A 23,105-nucleotide genomic window follows, 5' to 3' on the forward strand; every position below is an offset into this window, starting at 1 on the left:
AGCGTATTGGCCTTCGGTTCAGAGGGTCCCGGGTTCGATTCCCGGCCGGGTCGGGGATTTTAACCTTCATTGGTTAATTCCAATGGCTTGGGGGCTGGGTGTTTGTGCTGTCCCCAACATCCCTGCAACTCACAAACCACACATAACACTATCCTCCACCACAATAACACGCAGTTACCTACACATGGCAGACGCCGCCCACCCTCATCGGAGGGTCTGCCTTAAAGGGGCTGCACCCGGCTAGAAATAGCCACACGAAATTATTATTACTTGCTCAGCAACGCTCCAACACTCGACCAGAGTTGAGCCGAGCTCAGCCGAGTAGCCCTGAGTCGAAACGCCGGTCCGAACAGAGCCGAGTCGACCGATGCACAGAACCCAGTTCGCGTTATTTCTGACCACCCTGTGTACAACACCATTACCACTATAAGGTAGTTTACACCACCACTCGTTGGCTGAATGGTCAGCGTACTGACCTTCGGTTCAGAGGGTCCCGGGTTCGTTTCCGGTCGGGTCGGTGATTTTAACCTTCCTTGGTTAATTCCAATAGCACATTTCTCACCCAAATTTCGGGAGTAGATGATGTCGCTAAGTTTCCAGTCTGTCCAACAGTTTGTTCTTCAGATTAATATTTTACGGGGAACGCTGGTTACAAGACGGAGATTCCGCCTTCTAAATGGATATACAATGTGGCAGTAACAACAAATGCATCCACTGTGGGTGGCGGACGCAGATGAAGAATACGCCCACGGTATCCCCTGCCTGTCGTAAGAGGCGACTAAAAGGGGCGACCAAGGGATGACTGTATTAGAACCATGAAACTACTTGTGATTAGTACCATCACGAGGGGAACACCATAGGCCGCCATTACTTGCGAGTAGTACCACTATGTTAGGTACACAATAGGTTTGTGATTAGTAGCAGCAGAGAGCGGTTCACTGTAGGTTTACAGTGCCTTAAATTAGTACCACTAAATGTAGAACATCACGGACTTACGTGATTAGTGTCGTTATATGAGGAACACCATGGGTCTGGGTGTTGGCTGTGAATAGTACCCACTATGTCAGGAACACCGCGGGTTTTCATTGCCTACGAGTGGCGCCATTGTGCGAGAAACACCGTAGGTCTGCGTTACCTGTGCGACGTACAATACTTGTGAGTAGTACCATAATGTGTGGAACACCGTGAGTCCACGCTACTTTTGATTAATACCGCTGCATGAGAAATACCATGGTTCTACTTTACTAGCGATAAGTACCGTTATGAGGGGCCGTTGACCTGGATTTTGAACCCGTTTAGACAACAAGCATCATCGATTCAGGATTGTGCTTTGGAAGCGGTCCCTTGGTCAGTAATACTATTGTTTCAAGATAGTTTCTGTGAAGGTGGGGGAGGCATTGCGGGTCGGTTCCACTGATTCTTTTTAAGTTCATAATCATTGTTCGTCGTCGTCTTTTTGAATTCTAGTCAGTGGATGAATTTTTGGACTTTTAAATTGCCATTACATTTCGTCTCATTTCGTACGATTAGGGGCCGATGACCTCGATGTTAGGCCCCTTTAAACAACAAACACCATAATCTAACAACAATTTCGCTAGCGCCTAGCGACTGAATATCAATCATTCCAATTCCCTCCAGCTGAAATAACACGTAGCGCAGGGACCAAGCTTACGTTCCACTTTAATAGCAGATGCTGCATTAGGTGGGCTTGTCCGAATACTTCAGCCTACATGTATGAGAAATTTCCACTAGATATAACGTGAAAGCTATATTAATCCAGTTTCGAGTTATGGAACACCACAATGAAGCCATTACCAATACCCAAACGCCGTAAACACTTATATAAATCAATAGATTAGCAACACAGATTCAGTGTAGAATACCGTGAATATTCTAGTTCTCAACACATTCAACTCCCACTTCGTGTCCACAATACATCAAACATGTTATAGTTCGTATACACCATCAGCAATCGGCAGGAGTAATGTAATCCTTAATGAAAATACGGATCTGGATGACTATATATTTAATTGCTTTTATATTATTAATTGTTATGGTTCGGATGTTTAGGACATAAAATCTCCGAAATATCCAGGCAAATATGCTCCTAAAAATAGCTAAATATGACTTTTTTACAATTTCTTTTCTGGGATAGGAAAGGCCTAAGAATGGAAAGAAAGCGGGCGTGACCTTAAATAAGGTGTAGCTCCGGCATTTGCCTGGTATAAAAATGGGAAACCACGGAAAAATAATCTTCAGGGCTGCCGACAGTGGGATTCGAAACCACTATCTCGCGGATGCAAGCTCACAGCTGCGCGACTCTAACCGCACAGCCAACTCGCCCGGTACCCGTTGTTGTTCGAGTCATCAGTAAACATACTGGTTTGATGCAGCGCTCCGTGCCACCCTATCCTGTGTTAAACTTTTCATTTCTACGTAACCCTTCATCCTACATCTGCTCTAATCTGTTTGTCATATTCATACCTTGGCGTACTCCTGCCGTTCTTACCGCCTACACTTTCATCAAAAACCAACTGAACAAGTCCTTGGTGTCTTAAAGACATGTCCAATCTTTCTTTTCCTTCTTCTCGTCAAGTTTAGCCAAATCGATCTACTCTCACCAATTCGATTCAGGATCTCTTCATTCGTGATTCGACCTATCCATCTCACCTTCAGTATTCTTCTGTAACCCCACAGTTCAAGAGCTTCTATTCTCTTTATTTCTCGACTAGTTATCGTCCATGTTTCACTTCCATGCAATGCCACGCTCCAGACGAAAGTCTTCAAAAACATATTTCTATAAGGGGCCTTCAAATGAAAACCGAACGTAACCAGGGAATGGTTTCATTCAAAAGTAATTACCAAAAACGTTCATATACTGTATTTATCCCACTGGAAGACGAGACGATCAATTCCAGTTTTTTATTTATTTATTTATTTATTTATTTATGTTTGCTACTTGTTTAGCATCGCTCTAACACATCGAAGGCTTTCGGTGACGGAAGGATGGAAGGGCTAGGAGTGGGAAGGTGGCGGCCGTAGCTTTAATAAAGGTACAGCCCCAGCATTTGCCTCGTGTGAAAATTGGAAACCAAGAAAAAACACTTCAGGACGGCCGACGATGGGATTCGAATCCACTATCTCCCGAAAGCAAGCTCACAGCTGCACGATCCCTACCGTATGGCCAACTACCTCGGTTAAAATATTTTCTATATAATGTAGGAGACATATATATAACCTAATTCATTTTACTGTATCAAACTGGGGTAACCTTGAAAGTTGTCTATTATGAAATGAGCCTTATTTTAAATATTAATGCAACTGACGTCTACAATAAAAACTTCATAAATTTCACAAACACCAGTAAAATACTGTATTTACGGTCGCTTCCTTCCAACTCCTATGCTTTTCCTATCCCATCGTCGCCATCTGTGTCGGTGCGACGTAAAGCAATTATTAAAAAATACTGTATTTACCATGCTTGGTGTACGTTTGACTGAAATACGCCTACACCAAACCAATGCCCAAGCACAAAACACAGAGAGTGCCATACAGCCTTCAGGACCATTATGGAGAGAAAATAATGAACTTCTATATCAAACTAAAATGAATCATACACCAAGAACAGTTGGCAACAAAAATGAACTCTCAAGGGCAAAGAAAAATAGGTACCAAGAAATTGTCACTAATCATAAATCAGAAAAAGGGAACATTATCAATCACTCCGATTAGTGCAGCCAAAACTTACGTTGTTCAATCGCCATGGACAATCTCCCCGTACCTGATCATATGTTCTTTTTTGCTAGCGGCTTTACGTCGCACCGACACAGATAGGTCTTATGGCGACGATGGGATAGGAAAGGCCTAGGAGTTGGAAGGAAGCGGCCGTGGCTTTAATTAAGGTACAGCCCCAGCATTTGCCTGGTGTGAAAATGGGAAACCACGGAAAACCATCTTCAGGGCTGGCGATAGTGGGATTCGAACCTACTATTTCCCGAATGCAAGCTCACAGCCGCGCGCCTCTACGTGCACGGCCAACTCGCCCGGTGACCATATGTTCTCACGTCAACTCGCTTTGTTCTGACAACTCAAAACATGGCTGCTCTTTGTGAAATTGTCTCCGCAAGTAGCGCTGATGTCAGGCATACAGCCCCTCTATGTTATTCGAGCTCGTTGATGTTGAGTATAATGTAGGTCGTTGGATCGAGACGAAACGCCAGCCAAAGATAGTGGAAACTCGTTTAAAACACGGCGCCATTTGTACTTACTGTATAGAGAAAGAGCCTGAATATCAAACTTCAGTGAATCATACACCAATGCCAGATGTGTGAGTTAGTAGACTTTTTTTTTTTTACAGGGAATCTGTTTTGTTTGTGACAAACAAGACAAAAGAAATATTTACTGTATAGAAAAGGCAGAATTCTAGCAGACGGTAATATCGTGAGGAAGAAGATGACGAACACTGGCTGCCTGCTCACCACGATGCCGGTTTTCTGTCCACGCTAAATAATGACACTAATTCCAGGTAGACCCCTACCCTAAAAACATATGCATGCTATGTGAGATTCACCGACATCTGGGCTTTTCTTATGTTGGAACAGCAATGAAACTACCCGTTTCACTCCTTTCCCAAATTCTCGGCCGTATATTTAGAGATTCAGCCAATTTTCACAGCAATCAACAGCAAGGAGCATTCGTCTTCGTTTTTAAAACTTAACATACAATTTCACCTTCGCTACTCGTACCGCATTGTCCTTCCCGGGGAACACCTCTGTCATTCTCGCTAAAGACCAGTCCATTATCTTCATGTTGTCATTGCTGAGTAAGTTGGCTGAATCTCTAAATATAGGCCTACGGTTGAGAATTTGGGGAAGTATTGAAACGGGTAGTTCATTGCTGTTCCAACATAAACAGCAGCGCTTTCACGTAATACCAGGCAATAATGCCCAGTCATCCCTAACCTCAAGTAGGAGGAAACTTAAACTTCCGAAAACAGAGCTGAAACGATTCAGTGGAAATAGCCTATAAAAACTTTTTGAGTTTTTGGAACCATGTCATACAACATCACTTGCATCAATACAAGTTCACCGCCTTCTCGATTCACAACATTGCTTGTCCAGACGCAACATCCTCCGAAATACAAATATAGGAATAAAATACGTGGGTAGATAAAATTCGGGCTGTAATGATAACCCTGGTGTTATAGCACGATTATGTGTGGACCAGAATCCCGTAACAATAATGTCACAACTGTTATTTGTTTCAAGCTATACCAGCTGAACACAACACAATGACAGTGGTATTAGCTCAGAGCTTCGCTTGTACCGCCATGCTTCACGAGCTGGTGATGATGTCATTGTTAACAGAACGCGATCGACTTAAAATGGCGCTGCTCAATCCGTGCCATTGTGCTCCGCTATGCACATCAACTGTTTCCTCTGCTGTCCGTATTACGCTAAGAAACGATTAACTAACGCTCTCACCAGCGTGTCCTTGTAGAGAGACAGAGAAAAAAATATCCAGAGGCAGCTATATACAAGTCAGTTGTGCTGACCGCAAATAAAATGAGTGTACAAAATTGGACAAGTCAGAATTTAAAATAAGTTTGACAATTGATAACTGCACTTCACACACTCGATATATTTGATGTTAAATATTTAGCAGATTACACTAATCGACAAATTCGCATTCAAAGTATGTACCTTAAATGACATTATTTTATATTCATTAGAGCCTAATATGATAAAATAGTGTTTTCTTCAGTTTATCTCAGATATTCTCGACTCACATGGTGCAGGACCTGCGTACCTGGGTGAGGAAGATATGATTATAATAGAGATAATGAGGTAGGGAGAGGGTGAAACCTAGTGTCGGCCTGCAGCCTACTCCTGTCGAATAACGGCAAGGAGCAAGGCTTTACCTTTCCTTTCGATAGACAGACAAGCTGTCGCTTCTACACATTCCCGAGAGCTGCTTAGTCTTACTAATAAGAAATCCTTATACAGTTGTGTAACACTTGTATAGTTATACATTGAATAAATCTCGTAGAAGCGTTGAATATTTTTCTTACTAATAAACGTGGTATGAGCAGTGTATTACTATACAGCACGTATACACTCGTTCCAAGCCGTAGGAATCTCTTCCTGCAGTTCACTGGCGTATTTCTGCACGTTCACCGCCTTTAAGATCGCTTTCGCTGGTTATCTAGGAGCAAAACCTTTCAAGAAGCCGCGTGGTAGCACAAATATAATAGATTAGAATGCTCGAATAAGCTAGAACAGAACAGTAATACGCATATTTCAGCGGTATATTATTCTCGCTAATAATAATTATATATCACTGTTAATAATTACTACCCTCATTCAGCGCTCATGTCTGTAGTGCTGTGAGAACTCGAAGTTCGCACGATCTTTCATTTGGTTCATTTCTGTCTATGGTAATGACAATTCGAGCATACTCTTTCATATATATATATTACATTTTTAAACTTCTGTCATCTAGGAGAAATGGGTCACTCCGTCTCTTAAAGTGTTTTATTTTACGAACATGTCCAGCCTCTATAACCTATAAATGTTCTATGCCTTCTGTGTTACAAATATCGTGGAGATCATCGTTATTTTCCATTGTTTCAATGTGTAGTTTTTAATCGATAAGTCGAATATTTCACCACGATTACATTACTGCAGACAGTAAATACCACGAAAATAAACTGCTCACTCGTTTCTTTTTCCACACTCGCTGCTATACAACGCTTAAGAGTCCTGGTCTGTGTTTAAGTATTTCAGTGAATATCTGTACCGTAACAAATTCATACGCAGGAGGCTTATACATGGTTTATTAGTAAAATAATTGACATAAACAGTGTATAAACATTGTATAAAAGTTATACACCGTTTATTAGTAAGACTGGCTGACTATATTACGGTCTTCATATTGACGCCATATGAACGACGCTGATAGTCGTGTGGTCAGGTATCGAGCTACTTGTCTGTGACACTCCAAAATATCTTGAGAGAGATCTCACTTTCAAGAAGCACTGTGTGAACTGTAAACAGAAAGTCTCTCCGCCCGGAATAACCTGTTGCACGAACTGGCCGGATCGAAGTGGGGTAGTCAACCACTAACTACTGTATCCGCATGTCGTAGCAGAACTCATGAGTATCAAAATTCACGAATTCCAAGAACAGGATTAGTAAGAGTAGGTTTCTCTACCTGAGCCAGTCTCTGAACTTACGAGTCGAGCCAGTTCTTCTTTGAAAGGATAGATGATGATGATGATGATGATGATGTTTAAAGGGGCCTAACATCTAGGTCATCAGCCCCTAATGGTACGAAATGAGACGAAATGTAAAGACAATTTAAAAGTCTAATAACGTCCACAGACCAGAATTCAAAACGTGAGGACGAAGAATGAATGGACGGATATGAATTTAAAACAATCTGTGGATCCGACCCGCAATGCCCCACATTCCCAGAAACTAGCGTTAAACAACAGTGTTACTGACCAAGGGACTGCTTCTAAAGCACAATACTGTATCGATGATGCTTGTAGTCTGAAAGGGGTCCAAAATCCAGGTCATCGGCCCCTCATAATGGTACTTATCGCTAGGAAAGTAGAACCATGCTATTTGTCATGTTGCAGTACTAATCAAAAGTAGCGTAGACTCGCGGTATTCCACACATTATGGTTACTACTCACAGGTAATGTAATGCGCACATGTAACACAGACTATGGCGTTTCTCACACTGCGGCGCCATTTACAGGCAACGCAAACCTATTGTGTACCTAACATAGTGGTTCTACGCGCAAGTAAAGGCAACCCAATGTGTTCCCCACGTGGTGGTACTATAATTACAAATAGTCTCATGGTTCTAATTCGATCACCTCTGGTCGGCCCTTTTAGTCGTCACATACGACAGGCAGGGGATACCGTGGATATATTCTTCGCCTGCGTCCCCCACCCACAGGAGGTTGTCTGTTTGGTCCGCGAGAGCTATTTTATTTCGCTCAAGTTCGCCGGCAAGCAGGTTACTCCCCTATCCGTCACCTAGGACGCGCCACGTCGGAGTATCGCCTCTCCCCCTGCTACGCCAGCGTAGTAGGTTCGTGGCTTTGAACGCATAAATGTCCACCATGCCCAAACTTTGCAACATTTTTCTAACGCTACTCTTTTGTCGGAAGTCACGCGGAAAAAATCGAGCTTTTGTTTGGATTTTTCCCAGTTCTTGAATCAAATAATCCTGGTGAAGATCCCATACGCTGGAACCTTACTCTATTTGGGGTCTTACCAGAGACTTATATGCCCCCTCCTTTACATCCTTACTACAACCCTTAAACACCCTCATAACCGTGTACAGAGATAGGTACTTGCAATTATTCCCATAAGGAACTTTCACCCCATCAACGCAGTAATTAAAACTGAGAGAACTTACCCTTTATGTGAATCTCACAACATTATCGAGGTCGTTTTGCAGTTGCTCACAATCTTTTAACTATAATCTATAATCTTAACTGTATAGGGCCTATTCTAGATGTTTCTAACGTGAGAATCTTCTTCTTCAAATGCCATATCCGGTCCCCCAGATGTTGGCGATCATCCTAGAGAAAGCACCCCTTTCTTTAACGAATTTGAAGTGTTCTTAGCTATTGTTGATGCAAGTCCAGTCTATGATGTTTTGGAGTCAGCTCTCGTTCCTTGTAACATGTTATGAGGTGTAGAAGGCCGTACTTTGTACCTCGTAGAACACGGCTTAACTAAGCTGTTTTCCTGGCTTTGATAGTGTTAGCCAGCTCATGATCAGTTCTAGCTATCCCTAACACTGCATTACTGGTTAAGTGAGAATAATAATAATAATAATAACCACTTACAACGTCAGGTATGACGTCGTAACTCCGTAGACATCCTCATGTAAACATGGTTGACAGTGATCTTTCTAATTGTCACAAGTTATGTGGTATGTTTGTTTCAGCCCAAGAGATGGTGTCCAGAAGCCGTTTCAGTCACCTGTGCACCCCTCTTGCTTGTATCGTGGTGTTACACCTCCTGGCCGAATCCGCCTCCGCGCAGAGAGTAGACTGCAGGTAAGTTTACAAAGTTTCCAGTTCATAAAACAATTTGAAACTCTCCTATGAATTAAAACTATTTAACAGTGTAAAACATACAATTGTTAATCTCAGTCAACATTTGTCAGTGGTACACGAACCCAGCTCTTCCGAGAGACGTGGACAGTAATGAGTACAGTCCGGATGTTTAGGCAGTAATAGATGGGAATACAAACTAATGTGGTTAGTAAGAAGTGTCGTTACGTAACTTCCAGGAGTTCTAATAGACCGGGCCCCTAATGTTTATGCAAATCTCACAGCAGAGCTGTTGTCCGGGCTAGTGTACTTTTTATTCACTTCATTAAGTTTGCAATCTATCCTATATATCTTATAATGTGGCTTCGGTATCCGGCACTATTCGTATCCTCCCCGCTAGAAAGGGGCTCAATTTATTTCATTCCTGACCCGGTCGAATGACTGGAAACAGGCTGTGGATTTTCTTATTTCTATCCTATAAATACCTCAACATCCGTACTCTAGAATGAGTAATGACAGAAAAAGGCGAAGTGATCTGTGTAACAGTTATTGCAGACTTTTCGGCTAACACAACTCAATTATTATTATTATTATTATTATTATTACTTTTTTTGTATCGAGTTGAGCCTCTGTGGAATGCCTGATAACAACAATTTCATTTCAGTGTCTAGATCTTGTTCTTTTCCCAGGTTTGTCATCCTCCTAGTATTTCTAGAGCCCACCACACAGCGCTTGCCTGTGCTCTTCGAGTAGAGGTCCTGGGTATTGATTCCATCTTAAAGACTTAATACCTCTTTACCATCTATGTACATTTGATCCTGTTATTACTTTTACCTTCTGGAACACCGATCTGTCTCAAATCCTTTTCACATTCCTAGAACGACCTCGGCTTTATTGACTTTGGTTTGATGAAATTTTATATAATTTTTTATTAGTGTCTGTAGAATACCAGTCTTTTCTTAATCCATGCTGTGATAGATTCTGTCTTGCTGTACGTCTCTTCTTTACATCTCAGTCGTACCTGCCAATCGACCCATCTATGACCTACAATCTTCCTTAATATCGTGTGTTTCGCTTTTTTCCAGTTGACAGACTTGTCCCTCTCTGCTCATGGTCAAAGTTTCTTATACAAGTACTGTAGTGCCTGAATTTAGCTCCTATACTCATTGTCCTCTTGTTGTAGGCCTACGTGTTCTTTGTGAGATGGTATGCTCGATCTAACTTTCGTATCCTGACGTTAACAACCTTCTCTTCTAGCCCCTTCTGATGGATCACCTCGCCCAGGTATCTGAAATTCTTGACTCGACTAATCTTCCCATAATTACTGATCATCCAGTCTCAAAGGATACCTGCATTCCTACTTTCGCGGCGATTTCTGTCAGCCTACTGATCTTATTGATTGCTGAATCAATGGTGCTAGCAAAAATGACCAAGTCATCCGCGAAGGCCAGTCAGTCTATGTACACCCCTTTGAAAGACAAACGTTGCAGTTGTTTACGCATACATACAAAAAGTATTACTGAACCGGGCGGGTTAGCCGAGCGGTTAGGGGCGCGCGGCTGTGAGCTTGCACCCGGGAGATGCAAATGCTGCGGCTGTGCCTTAATTAAGGCCACGGCCGCTTCCTTCCATCTCCTAGGCCTTTCCTATCCCATTGTCGATCTGTGTTGGTGCGACGTAAAGCCACTAGCAAAAAAAGTATTACTTTCACTATTATTCTTCTTCCGCTTTTCCCAAACACGTGGGTTCGCGGATGCGAACTGTGTCGCACATGGGGATTTGGCTTGTTTTACGTCCGTATGCCATTCCTTACGCCAACTCCACATGGAGAGATGTAATCACTACTACGTATTTCTGTGTTGGTTGGTAGTCGGCTGTCGGCAGCCCTGAAAATGGTTTTCCGTGGTTTCCCGTTTTCACACCAGGCAAATGCTGGGGTTGTACCTTAATTAAGGCCATGGCCGCTTCCTTCCCACTCCCAGCCATTTCCTGTCCCATCGTCGCCATAAGACCTATCTGTGTCGGTGCGACGTAAAGCAACTAGCAAAAAATCCCCGACCCGGAAATCGAACCGGGACACTGTGAACTGAAGGCCTCAACGCTGACTATTCAGCCAAGGAGTCGGACATTACTTTCATTACTGTTGTTCAGTCATTTATAAAGTGTCATCCAATTTCGATTTGTATCTGAGTATGTTTTACATTGTTGTATTAAGGAGAAATTAAAAGAGAATGTACTTATATTAAAGTTGATAGTACTGATCACAACAATGACTGTTTCAGGAAGTTCGTGTTCGCGCCGATGTGCCGAGGTGTAGCTGCCAAAAGAGCCTACGCCCCACCCAGCTACATCGTGGAGAATGACAGGTGATATGATCCAGAATAACACAAGCATATCTTAATATTTTTATTACTTATTGTATCGATCTAATTTAATTCAGGATGGTCCAATCACACACTTATTTTCAACCAAGAATGACCACACTCCGCTAATTGCTATGCAGGCTTTACCTCGATTTTTCTCGAAGGGAAATTTGACACTTTTTTTATTTCCTTTTTCCACCAACGGCCTTGAACAGGCTAACCCAGCGTCAGACAATATTTTAACGGGTATTCAATTTGAGAAGTATTATAGAGACTATCATCTGTGAAAATACTAGTAACTTCCTATGCCAACACCTACGAATCTCTAACGCGACACCAATGTCCAAGGACCCCTGAATCAAGCAACATAGCGCAGTGCGAAGACACCTACATATACAAGCATTATGCCAAATGCAGAGCGGATCGGATGAACCGTACGACCAGTTGATATTCTTCCCACCACAGCGAACTGGAAAACACGTGTAACATAGGAGCCTTGGGGGAGTCGTGCGCGCTACGTGCCAGCAAATTGGACGTCATTTTGAGCCAAGTAACAGCCTTTTGTTTCCTGTCTCTCTCTAATCATCTCGTGCTTTCAATCGCCAGACTAGTTCATCACGAACGGTTAGCCTTAGCGACGGAATTAAATAGATAAATGTTTGAAAGTTAACCTGAAGACACGTGTCATCAAGATAACTCTGCTAATTTATGCCGCACTACATACATAAATAAAATAATTATCTTGTCTGTACACTTGAAATTTTTTACCTTATCTCGGATTAGTAAGGGTTTCTTGACACACACACACACACACACTCTCTCTCTCTCACTCACTCTTAAAAAAGAAACCTAACCCCATGGCACTACAGCCCTTGAAAGGCCTTGGCCTACCAAGCGACCAGCCCTCAGGTCCAGGTAAAAATCCCTGACCTGACCGGGAATCGAACCCGGAACCTCCAGGTAAGAGGTAGGCACGCTACTCCTACACCACGGGGCCGGCTCTCTCTCTCTTTTAACAATGATTAAAAAGCGCTCTTCGACGGCGACGATGAGATAGGAAAAGGATAGGACACTGAAGGAAGCAGCCGTGGGCTTATGGGGACTTGTACGTGCACACCATAGAAAATGCTCTAATAGTTGCTTATGGTTATTGTACTCCTGCTACAGAAGTTTAGAATGCACAAGTTATAATTATTATGATAATCTCACTATACCTCTAGAAGTATTTTAAACCCATAAAACTTGGGTTTTTTTCCAAAAATTACTTTTATTATGTGATAGTACATGCTGTATATCACACCCCAGAATTATATGTAGAAGTTAGATATATTATTGTCAGTATTCGATTTATTATTATTATTATTATTATTATCAGTATTTCATTTATATATTTTGCCATTTATATTGGTAAGCTGGAAGATATCCACATATGTAGGTATGAGTAATTTGTTTTGCACGAGTGGGAAAACATTGCTTTAATAACTCTGGTAATTTGAATGAGTCATATGGCTACCCCAGTGTTTGGTGTGATGTACTTGTGTCGGGAAATTCATGAGTCATGTATATATCCCAGCCTGATGAGATGAGCTTGTTGTTGTATTAGGAAAATTTGGTGCCACATGGAATATACCCCAGAGTTTGTTATTGTCTTGGGAGGAAGAAGTAGTTCAGGGCTTGGTCTTGACTTGAGATCACTCATGATTGGCTGGCAAGCACCAATCCAGACGTATCATCTGAGAGGAGGGGGATGGTTATGTCTATAAAGGTTGATCATACGGCGGCAACCTGGAACATTGTAAGGGTGATTGTAGAGGTGATTGTAAAGGAACGAGAAGGAAGAGAACTACAACTGAACTACAACTACGGGAAGGAAGTAGTGCTGATACACGGTACTGCAGTGACACGGCTGCAATGGACTGGACTTCAAACGTTCGTGGAGCGTAGTCTTGTTATGTTCGTGGAAAGTGGTTGATTGTGGAGAGTGCTTGCGCATTAAGTATGGTAGCACTTGTGGCGGCCTAGCATTATATGTTGGTGAAAGCTATCTCAGACTTTCCATAAATTTATGTTGAGGATCGACAGACGTGTGTATATATCTTTACAACAAGTGTTAAAATATGTGAACACAGTAGTACAAGGTACAGTATCTGTGTGATGTGATAACTGCCGATTATGAGAATCGGTAAGTCGAATTGATAAAGAGACAGTGAAGGGTATTTATCTTCATACATGTACATTGTTCATCGGACCATCTACAAATGGTAGCTTAGTTCTCGCTTTCGTTTTCCCACGATTTTCATTATTGTTGTTGTTGTAAATATGGAGTCTTCCAGCAATATTTTATGTGTGTATTATATGTATAATGTTGTATGTTGATGAGGTGCTCATGCACGGAATTTGTCAAGAATATAGTTAGCTATTTTAGAATCAGTGTTATTGATGAACCTAGGTGCAGTTCCTACCTAATTAGTCGTTTTCAGGAGGTTAGGTAAGGCCTGCAGCAGATGTACCAGTACGCAGCATTATGTACACGCCCTGGGATATAAAGTTTATCATGCTCTTATCTAAATTCGAGGGATCCATTCTGGTGAACTCTGGCGCCCATACTACGGACATTTCGGTTAATTATGCTTATTAATTTTATTAAGTTTTTGAGTAATTTTATTTTTATATTTTTATTCATGATTTTATTTATTTATTATTATCATCAAAAAAAGTTACAATTATAAATTTTTTAATGAGTTTCTGTAACATTCAATAAATGTTGTCACTTCATGGGTTGATACATGTATCAATTCAGCGTGGGCAGAAAACCGATAACGCAGTAACCAGGCAACCACTCTTCGTCATCTTGTTCCTCACGTTATTCTCATGTGCCAGAACTCTGCCTTCCATATACAGTAGATACAAATGACGAATTGTTTTAAACGTGTTTCCACTGTCTTTAACTGGCGTATCGTTTAGGTCACAGCAAAGTCCCAGAATTTTTTTCATAATACCTATCTTGCGAAAGTTTATGGCCATAAAAGTGTGTGGTAAATCAGCGACCATTTTGTTGGACGTAGATTTTGATACCGCATACCTGCCAACTTTTGGAAATCAAAAATAGGAAGATATTTTAATTCTTGGATTTCTTTACATATATTGCGCTATGGTCTAGGTGAAAAAAGGACACGATAAAAGGCATACATATCTGCAGTTACAATGGCGAATTGACCATTAAATTTAAAATCTCAAACTTAGAAAACATAAAAATCGTTACAAGAAAATGTACCTAATCATTCTCATTTATGACACTTATATACGAATAATATTTATATCACACCGACACACGGTATCTCTGAACACTTGGAGATAAGATTTCTTATAGGCCTATTTTTGGCCATAACGAAAATACCAGAAACTGTCACCGACACAACTTCCTGAAATACATTCAACTCATTAGAAGTATGCACCGTAATACGCGAAACTACAACATACAAACCAATTCAATATGTCCCATACACTATTAACTTTGACAGGGGGGGGGGGGGGGGAAGCACAGAAACGCAAGAAAAACAAGTGCCCTACAACTCCAACGAAACTGCGCACAAAAACGATGTGATCAGCGCACGAATCACACAATAAGAAACTCATTCTTTCGTCCCGATTAACTGAGTCAACTTCGCGCGCAAGCTCTCTTGCTTGTAGGTTGATTGCCGTCCCGAATCCCCAGCTGTAACGCACACGCACTGCTGTAGTGAGCCGGAAAACACGATACACTCGCGAAATAAAGCATCAAATAATTACACGCTTGAAAATCATCTTCTTCTTCTTTCCCTAACACCTGTGGGGTCGCGGGTGCGAATTAAGTCGCACATGTGGATTTTGACCTGTTTTACGGCCGGATGCCCTTCCTGACGCCAACCCTATATGGATGTATGTAATCACTATTGCGTGTTTCTGTGGTGATTGGTAGTGTAGTGTGTTGTGTGAATATGGAAAGGAGAGTGTTGGGACGGGCACAAATACCCAGTCCCCGAACCAGAAGAATTAATCAGAAGCAATTAAAATCCCCGACCCGGCCGGGAATCGAACCCGGGACCCTCTGAATTACACGCTTGAAAATGAGGTTGAGTAAATTACACAAGCACATAAGAATTTATCCTTTAACCTAGGGGAAGAGTATAGATCGTACTGAAGGTTACATTGGTCAAAAATAGGAAGAAGTTAAAAAAATCGGAAAATGAGTTTAAAAAACAGGAAGTTTCCGGGTAAATCGGAAGGGTTGGCAGGTATGTAGGTAGTGCTAACTTGTGACATGGCATGGGAATGTCGTGTGCTGGATCAGCTGCCATATTGTTGGACGTAGAACATGATGATACATTTTTATTTTTTTTCTATTTATCGGAACTCTTTATCTCTCCTGTGGGTGGTGTGAAAGGATGCATTCAATATCTGTACCCCTGCATGTCGTAAGAGGCTACTAAGAGGGGAACAACCCAAAGAATCTGTACTCACTCTAAGCCCAAGAAGATATACATGATTCTGTGCTTTTATCATGTAACGGACAAATTTACTTGCATATTTTTGAAAACAATTCACTTGATGAGGGTGAGTTAGAGATTAAGATACTTTTCCCTTTGTGAAAAGCTAATGATGATGAATATGCCTTTCAATAAATGAAACTCAAATATTGATAACGGACTATTTATTTGTATCATTTCATAGAGATGGGTACAAAGATGTTTTTATTATACAAATCTACAGCCCGTGCACCTCTCAAGGTCACTGTTGCTAGGTAAAACATTTTGTGACGTCACTTCCGTTACACATTTTGTCACGTCACGCAAATTTTCGGCTAACTCCCAGCCCGAAGACAATTACGGTAACTAACAATCCAAGCTTTGTAATTAGATTAGGCCTACAACACTAATGTTTTAACTTGCTTCTACAACGTCTTTTTCACGAGATCACATTGCACAGAATATCGTCAGAGCGAAAGGTCGTATGTGCGCTCTGTATCCTCTATTGAGAGAAACGCATGTGCCTGTTCGACACAAAACGAGGTTATACATAGCCTGCATTAGGTCTGTTCTGCTGTACGGCTGCGAAACCTGGGGATATACAGTATCCCTAAAACCTATGTGAGAGCGCTACAAGTGCTTCAGAACAGGATCATATCCATAATGACAAAACTCTCCACGATTCACGAATTTCCCTACAGATGTCAGCCACATGCCGCTACATTAATAAGACAGCTCTAGGTGTGCAAGATCGCATCCCTGCCGGTCCTCATGATCGCGGCATTACGTTAATTTCAAACTTGGCCACCAGGCGAAAATCCCGAGAGCCGTGGCTTTTATATAATAAAATAAACGGATATGTGTTGAAGTAGTATTCCGATTATGTATTCAATCCATAAACGGATAGGAATTTATCCCCGATGCAGAGACTTACCTTAGGTGAGTTTCTCTTTCCTCGAAAAGTCCCCTAGCTTCGATACATACATGTAAAGGGACCAGGTTTCAGTCCTGGGACATGCAGATCTATAGGAGAGATTTAAAAAATCTCTCCAGGCAAATATTACTATTTGCTGAGCTTATTTTATTGCAATGCGCTCCACTCCGGTCCGATAATGTCTCGTGTTCGGACATAAAGCGCCGGTCAGTTACTGTACGTGACAACAAAAGCTGTCATTCAGTCAACAGAACAAGGGAGCTTCTGATTTAAACATCCATGTTCCATATCTGAAGTAGACGGATAACATAATGGTGAGCTGTTTGAAACTAATCTTAAGAAAAAAACAGGAGTACTGTAACATTTAATAGAGCACAAAATTACCGGTACGTGATTTGGAAGACACGTTGAGACTGGCCAGAAAAATTCAATTCACAGTAGGAATAAGTCAACTACGTAACCTTCCAGTCGATGTTAAAGCTTACTTTAATTATTGATGTTCCAGGAAACTGAGTGCCCTAGAAGAAGCTCTCGGTTTGTACCCCAGCTCCCCACCTACTCGTGAACAGCTGACGCCTGTAGCTCCATGGACAGCGGCCGCTGTAGCATCGCAACAGGTGAGTGTCTACTGAACCCAGAATTCTTCCTTCTCGAGCTAGTGCCAAAAACGAACCATTCAAGATTCATATACCTACGGAAAGGTATCCGCACCAAGGGCTAAACATTATATTTTATACAAAGATCAGAGCAGCGCAAGACGCGAGGTCTCAGGATTCGACCAAAGACGGCTTTGAACATGCCGTGATTTGGACCCGCTTTTCTACCAATGGATTCATCCAACTATCAAATAAAAACAAAATTTGAAAAAAACTGGAGTTATTAAAATTAAAATATGGTGGAAAGAAAACAAATAGCAGACCCTTTGAACACAATCAATTAAAATATAGTACCAGCGGTAGTGAAAATCCATCCATAGGATTTTATCTCGTCAGCAAGGCCAAATTTACCTACTTCAACACCTCTGGGCCCAAATAATTTTGCACCCCCCTTCCTTAAACTCCGTAAGCCCAAAGTGCAAATGCCATTAGTTTTATATAATGAATAACGTAATAGAGCACCTCCACGGTAAAATATCAAACATTAAAACCATTAAAGAAGGAGAAGAATTCCAACAGAGAGACCAGACCGCTGCCAACTCTACACAACTCACTGCCCCGTCTTTTAAACATTTACACGTACGGTAATCGCGACCATTTCTGTGCTTCCATTCATTGAAGACAGTTGTTGCAAATTGGGATATCCCTCCAAAACTTTTACAAGGACAGATTGTTGGCTGCAGGAACAAACCACGTTTAAGATCTCCATTTAAAATCTTCCTTTCATTAATACTTCATCTGCCCAGAGGCTGGTTAGATCCTCAACAATTACTGCCAAGTATTGGGTCCTGAGACCACTTCATTATTGTTCCACATCTTCAACCATAAATCCCGGCAAATGATCCTCAAGTTCATTTTCCAAATCGCTGTACTTCTTTAATCGCAATTCACTGTTTTATAATGTGTTGACTTCGCGTTATACAGGAAATCGTACTCCTCATACAGCGACGCTCCAATTTTTTTAGCTATTTTTACCAAGTCATCTTTCACCTTCATCACGAAATATTTGATCAAATATAACATGGTTTTCATCCAAGTTATTTTATCGAAGATTATCCAATTTCTTTGAATCCAAGTGGTTTGATAGTGTAATGCGAGCCTTAGACAAACAGTAATATTAGCTGACGAATGTGGGAGCGGCTCGAAAGTGTTACACCAACAGTGTAATAAGAAATGTCAGTGGGACCCAATCACGAGGGGTTGATGACTACCAAACGATTCATTCTAAGCCTCTAGTCACTCTGCGAATACATTCTGGACATTGTATTTTTGCTTGAAAGATGGTGAGAAAACAGGAGGATTGCTATAAGTTTCGATTTTTCAGGGCAGTTCCGGATCACAGATGTTTATCTATCGCGATGTCTCAAAAGTGCTTTTCAGAACGTATAAAAGACCCGGATTTGATCAAAACTGACAATAAATTCCAGTTTGTGCTTCATACTATAGGACAGTTCAAGAAAACTGGGTTCATGTTTTCAGAATATTTCTTAAGAATGTCAACATGCCAGCATACAACCTTCACTTTTTCTACTCTACACCTAGAGATACTCAGTTCACTACAGATTAGATAGCAGTGATATCATTGAAAAATCCCTGCTGAACACCTGCACATTCCTAACAGATTTCCTGAATTCAAGGTAGTTTATGATAGAGTCTAGGGTTCAGTGACCTAGTTGTTACATCCCTTTAAACAGCAAGCATCAGCATCGTCATCAAGTAATCTATTATGGATCTGGTGCCCCTACCCTCGCATGTGTAGCAGTGAACAGCCTTATGCTAGAAGAATGTATCATTACTGCTAATCCCATACTAGCATACAAGTCCAGTAAACACTTTCCATTCTTGTTAGCTTCCATATCTTCAACCACATGTATCCATCAAAATCTTGTATCCTTCAGTTCTATTTCCAAATTTCACATTGAAATCGCCCATTAGGACTATCCTATCCTTGCTGTTGACTTTGAGTACAATGTCACACAGTGCTTCATAGAACTTGTCAACTTCCTCCTCATCTCCACCCTCACATGGTGAACAGACCGAGACAATTCTCGTTCTAATTCATCCAACTGCCAAATCTACCCACATCATTCATTCATTTCTGTGCCTACCAGAGACTATGTTGCATGCAATAGTATTCCTGATGAACAGTCCTACACCACATTCTGCCCTTCCCTCTTTAACACCCATCAGGAACACTTTATATTCCCCATCTCCCCTTACCCGAATAGTATTAACTCCTAACACGTCCACATGCATCCTCTTTGCTGTCTCGGCCAGTTCTACTTTATTTCTTCCATAAACCCCACTAATACTGATGGCTCCTCATAGAATTCCATTTCATTCACAAAGTTGTTTCCACGGAGTCCCTCGCCTGTCAAACAGATGTGGGACTCCTTTACTCCCAAAGGTCCAAGGCTTGCTTAAAATATTCCGAGCTCTGTAAATACTCTGAAAGATGGTACCCTACTTACACACAGTCCCAGTGAGAATCTTTCCTCTAACAGGTTAGGGACCATGGTGGATTGTATAGTGCTAGCCACCTGAGCACAAGGAAGGCCTCAGAATGTGTCTGAGATGCCCACTCCTTTTCCACAGCAACTTGTATCTCAACTTTTACAACCACTCACTAGGCACTCAGCCAACAGCTGACATTATGCTAATGAAAATTCACAGCCTGTTTCCCGTCATTCGACCAGGTCAGGAATGGAATGAAGCCCCATCTAGCAGCAAGGATAAGAGATGTGCCGGCTGCCGAAGCCTGTCGCACTCCTCTGGGGCAATGAATAATGACTGACAGATGAAATGAAATGTTAATGGAGAGTGTTGCTGGAATGAAAGATGACAGGGAAAACCGAAGTACCTGGAGAAAAATCTGTCCTGCCTCCGCTTTGTCCAGCACAAATCTCACATGGAGTGACCGGGATTTGAACCATAGTATCCTATGCTAATGAAGATTTTTTTTTTAATTTGCTTATGTCGCACCGACCCAGATAGGTCTTATGGCGACATGGCGGATATGGGATAGAAAAGACCTAGAAGCAGAAAGGAAGCAGCCGTGACCTTAATTAAGGTTCAACCTCAGCATTTGCCTGGTGTGAAAATGGCAAAACCACAGAAAAACATTTTCAGGGCTGCTGACAGTGGGATTCGAACCCACTATCTCCTGGATGCAAGCTCACAGCTGCGCGCCCCTAACCGCACAACCAACTTGCCTGGTGCTCCTGAAGAAAAGTGTACTGTTAGTTCATAACTGCCTTTATATTTACAAGGACTTGTATTGGAGTTAATATCATTTTACGTGGTTCTTTTACATTTAAACTAATGTAATAGTAGCCTATGTGTATTTGCCCCAGAAGAGTGGGACAAGCTTCAGCAGCAGACAATTCCTATGCTCGCTGCTAGATGGGGGCTTCCATTTCTGACCTCGTTGAATGACTGGAAACAGCTGTGGATTTTCATTTTTGTGTATTAGCAGCTTTTAGCATATGTTATATGTTTGCAGGACTCAAAGCCAGACTCGCTGTTCGACTGGTACTTCAACTCCAGGAAACGATCTCGTGACCCTGATCTAGCCTACGACTACTGAGGAGCAGTTAGTCGCCTAGAAGTACAATGAGAATTCTCTCCTCTCTGTTTGTTTGTCTGTCTGAGCTGTGTGTGTGCCAACAACTGTACTTCATGTAGACATGAATAAAGTTACATGTTCTTAAAACTACCAGTCCTTTTCGTCTCTTTAGTCACCAATGTTTCTGAATCCTTCCCTTCTTCTGAGAGTATTCAAAGCAAATATTTTATTTAAAAGTGTAAAAATGGTCCACAGTTGAGAAGTTCTCTGCAATAACTCCCCAACCAACATACATGAAAAGGATAATACATTTTAAAATCATTCTGGTAAAAAGTTACTTCACCTACTACCCCTCAACAGTAGTGTATTGTATTTTATTTATATATACCATAAAGTCCTGGCTCTTTTGCTTGACACAAACAAATTAAATAGCAGTGAATTCCTTTATTTTTTGCTTTATCTGTAGAAGGTATTTATTTATTTAATTAATTATTAGATGCAGCCAATGGAGGGCCGACTTCTTGAATAATCAACTTGGCATTGAAGCGACTGACCTAATCATCAACAGTCACACTAAGTTTCCTGATACCAGGAAGGTTAGCACCGAATTGCAAGAACGTGAATGTTTGCACTGGAGTGAACTGCCCCATAAAGGTAACGGTGTCACATTATTTAAGAAATACACACCAATTAATAAGTGGATATCTGTTCACCATGGTCTGTCATTACAAGATATTAGAATCATTCCGTATTGACGGTTTTCACTTTACAATGGCGAAAAATGAAAGTATCCTCCTATTCAATACATCATATATTCCGTCATTAGACGGAGTAAACAAGTTCAGACATGTTTCGGCTCGTTTGAGCCATCTTCAGTGAAAAAATTAGGGGGGTTGGAATAATTTACATAATATGAGTTGAAAAAATGCTAAAAAACATTTTTTCATTTGCGCTTTCATTATGTTTTTTAGCATTTTTTCAACTCATATTATGTAAATTATTCCAACCCCCCTAATTTTTTCACTGAAGATGGCTCAAACGAGCCGAAACATGTCTGAACTTGTTTACTCCGTCTAATGACGGAATATATGATGTATTGAATAGGAGGATACTTTCATTTTTTGCCATTGTATGGTCTGTCATGTTCAGAATGGCGCGAAGCAATCAAGATGACAACTAACGTTGTTGCAGTTCACTCCCTACCGAGCAGGTCCCAGGACAGAGAGCACGAATACTTATCCATGTCCATATCCTGGGTGCTAGTCCTTTCCGAGACGTTTTAAGGAATAGTCGACATGTGATGGCTGGCGCCCTCAAAGAACGAGGCTATATGGTCTATGAGGAAGTGTCTGGATTGGCGGCAAATGGAAGCACTAGGCTAACAGTTATCATTGCCTTTAAACCGGAAAACAAGAACGGAATGATCATTGACCCAACGGTGTGATCTGAATCGCATTCTGGTCAACCAGAAGCAGTCGATTTAGAGAAGAAGAGTATTTATGACCCTACAGTCTTGTATTATAAAGAAAAATATGGACTGCAAAATATATCAGTCACAGGTTTGATGATGGTGGCTCGGGGAACGATTTGTAAATTCTTATTGCAATTTTGGACTTCATTAGGTTTAGAAAAACATTTGTTGACAAACATAGCGGTAGCTGCCATCCGCGGTTCAATATTAATTTTAAGAAACCCCTTATACAATCATTAGTATCGTGTGCGTACTGTTTGCTTCTCCATGCTCATACGATTTATTACATACAAGGGTGAATCGAAAAGTAAGTTTCACTTCCAAGTCATGGCCATTTATGAAACTACCTACACATAGGCAACACAGCCATGACAACATACAATGTAAGTTCACTTTTCCACACAGTCCCCAAGAGACTATAAACATTTCTCGGAAACGTTAACCAGCTTTTCGATTCCCGATGCGTAGAAATCATCTCCAGCGCTGTGCAACCACCTGGAGACAGGTACTTTCACCTCCTCATCATTTCGGA

General features: G+C 41.4%; 1 protein-coding gene across 1 annotated transcript in view; it reads left to right on the top strand.

Moving 5' to 3' along the window:
- The window catches only part of LOC136884307 (uncharacterized), a 156,925-nt gene extending 135,716 nt beyond the window's left edge, over positions 1 to 21,209 (top strand). Inside the window, exons 2-5 of the mRNA XM_067156382.2 lie at positions 8,971 to 9,082; positions 11,362 to 11,445; positions 17,387 to 17,498; positions 21,040 to 21,209. Coding sequence (XP_067012483.1) covers positions 8,979 to 9,082; positions 11,362 to 11,445; positions 17,387 to 17,498; positions 21,040 to 21,123 — 384 coding nt within the window. The 5' untranslated portion in view covers positions 8,971 to 8,978 and the 3' untranslated portion in view covers positions 21,124 to 21,209. The remainder of the gene's footprint in view (positions 1 to 8,970; positions 9,083 to 11,361; positions 11,446 to 17,386; positions 17,499 to 21,039) is intronic.
- The last annotated feature ends 1,896 nt before the right edge of the window (positions 21,210 to 23,105 follow it).

Source organism: Anabrus simplex, chromosome 12, assembly GCF_040414725.1.
Source record: "Anabrus simplex isolate iqAnaSimp1 chromosome 12, ASM4041472v1, whole genome shotgun sequence".
Lineage (NCBI taxonomy): Eukaryota > Metazoa > Arthropoda > Insecta > Orthoptera > Tettigoniidae > Anabrus > Anabrus simplex.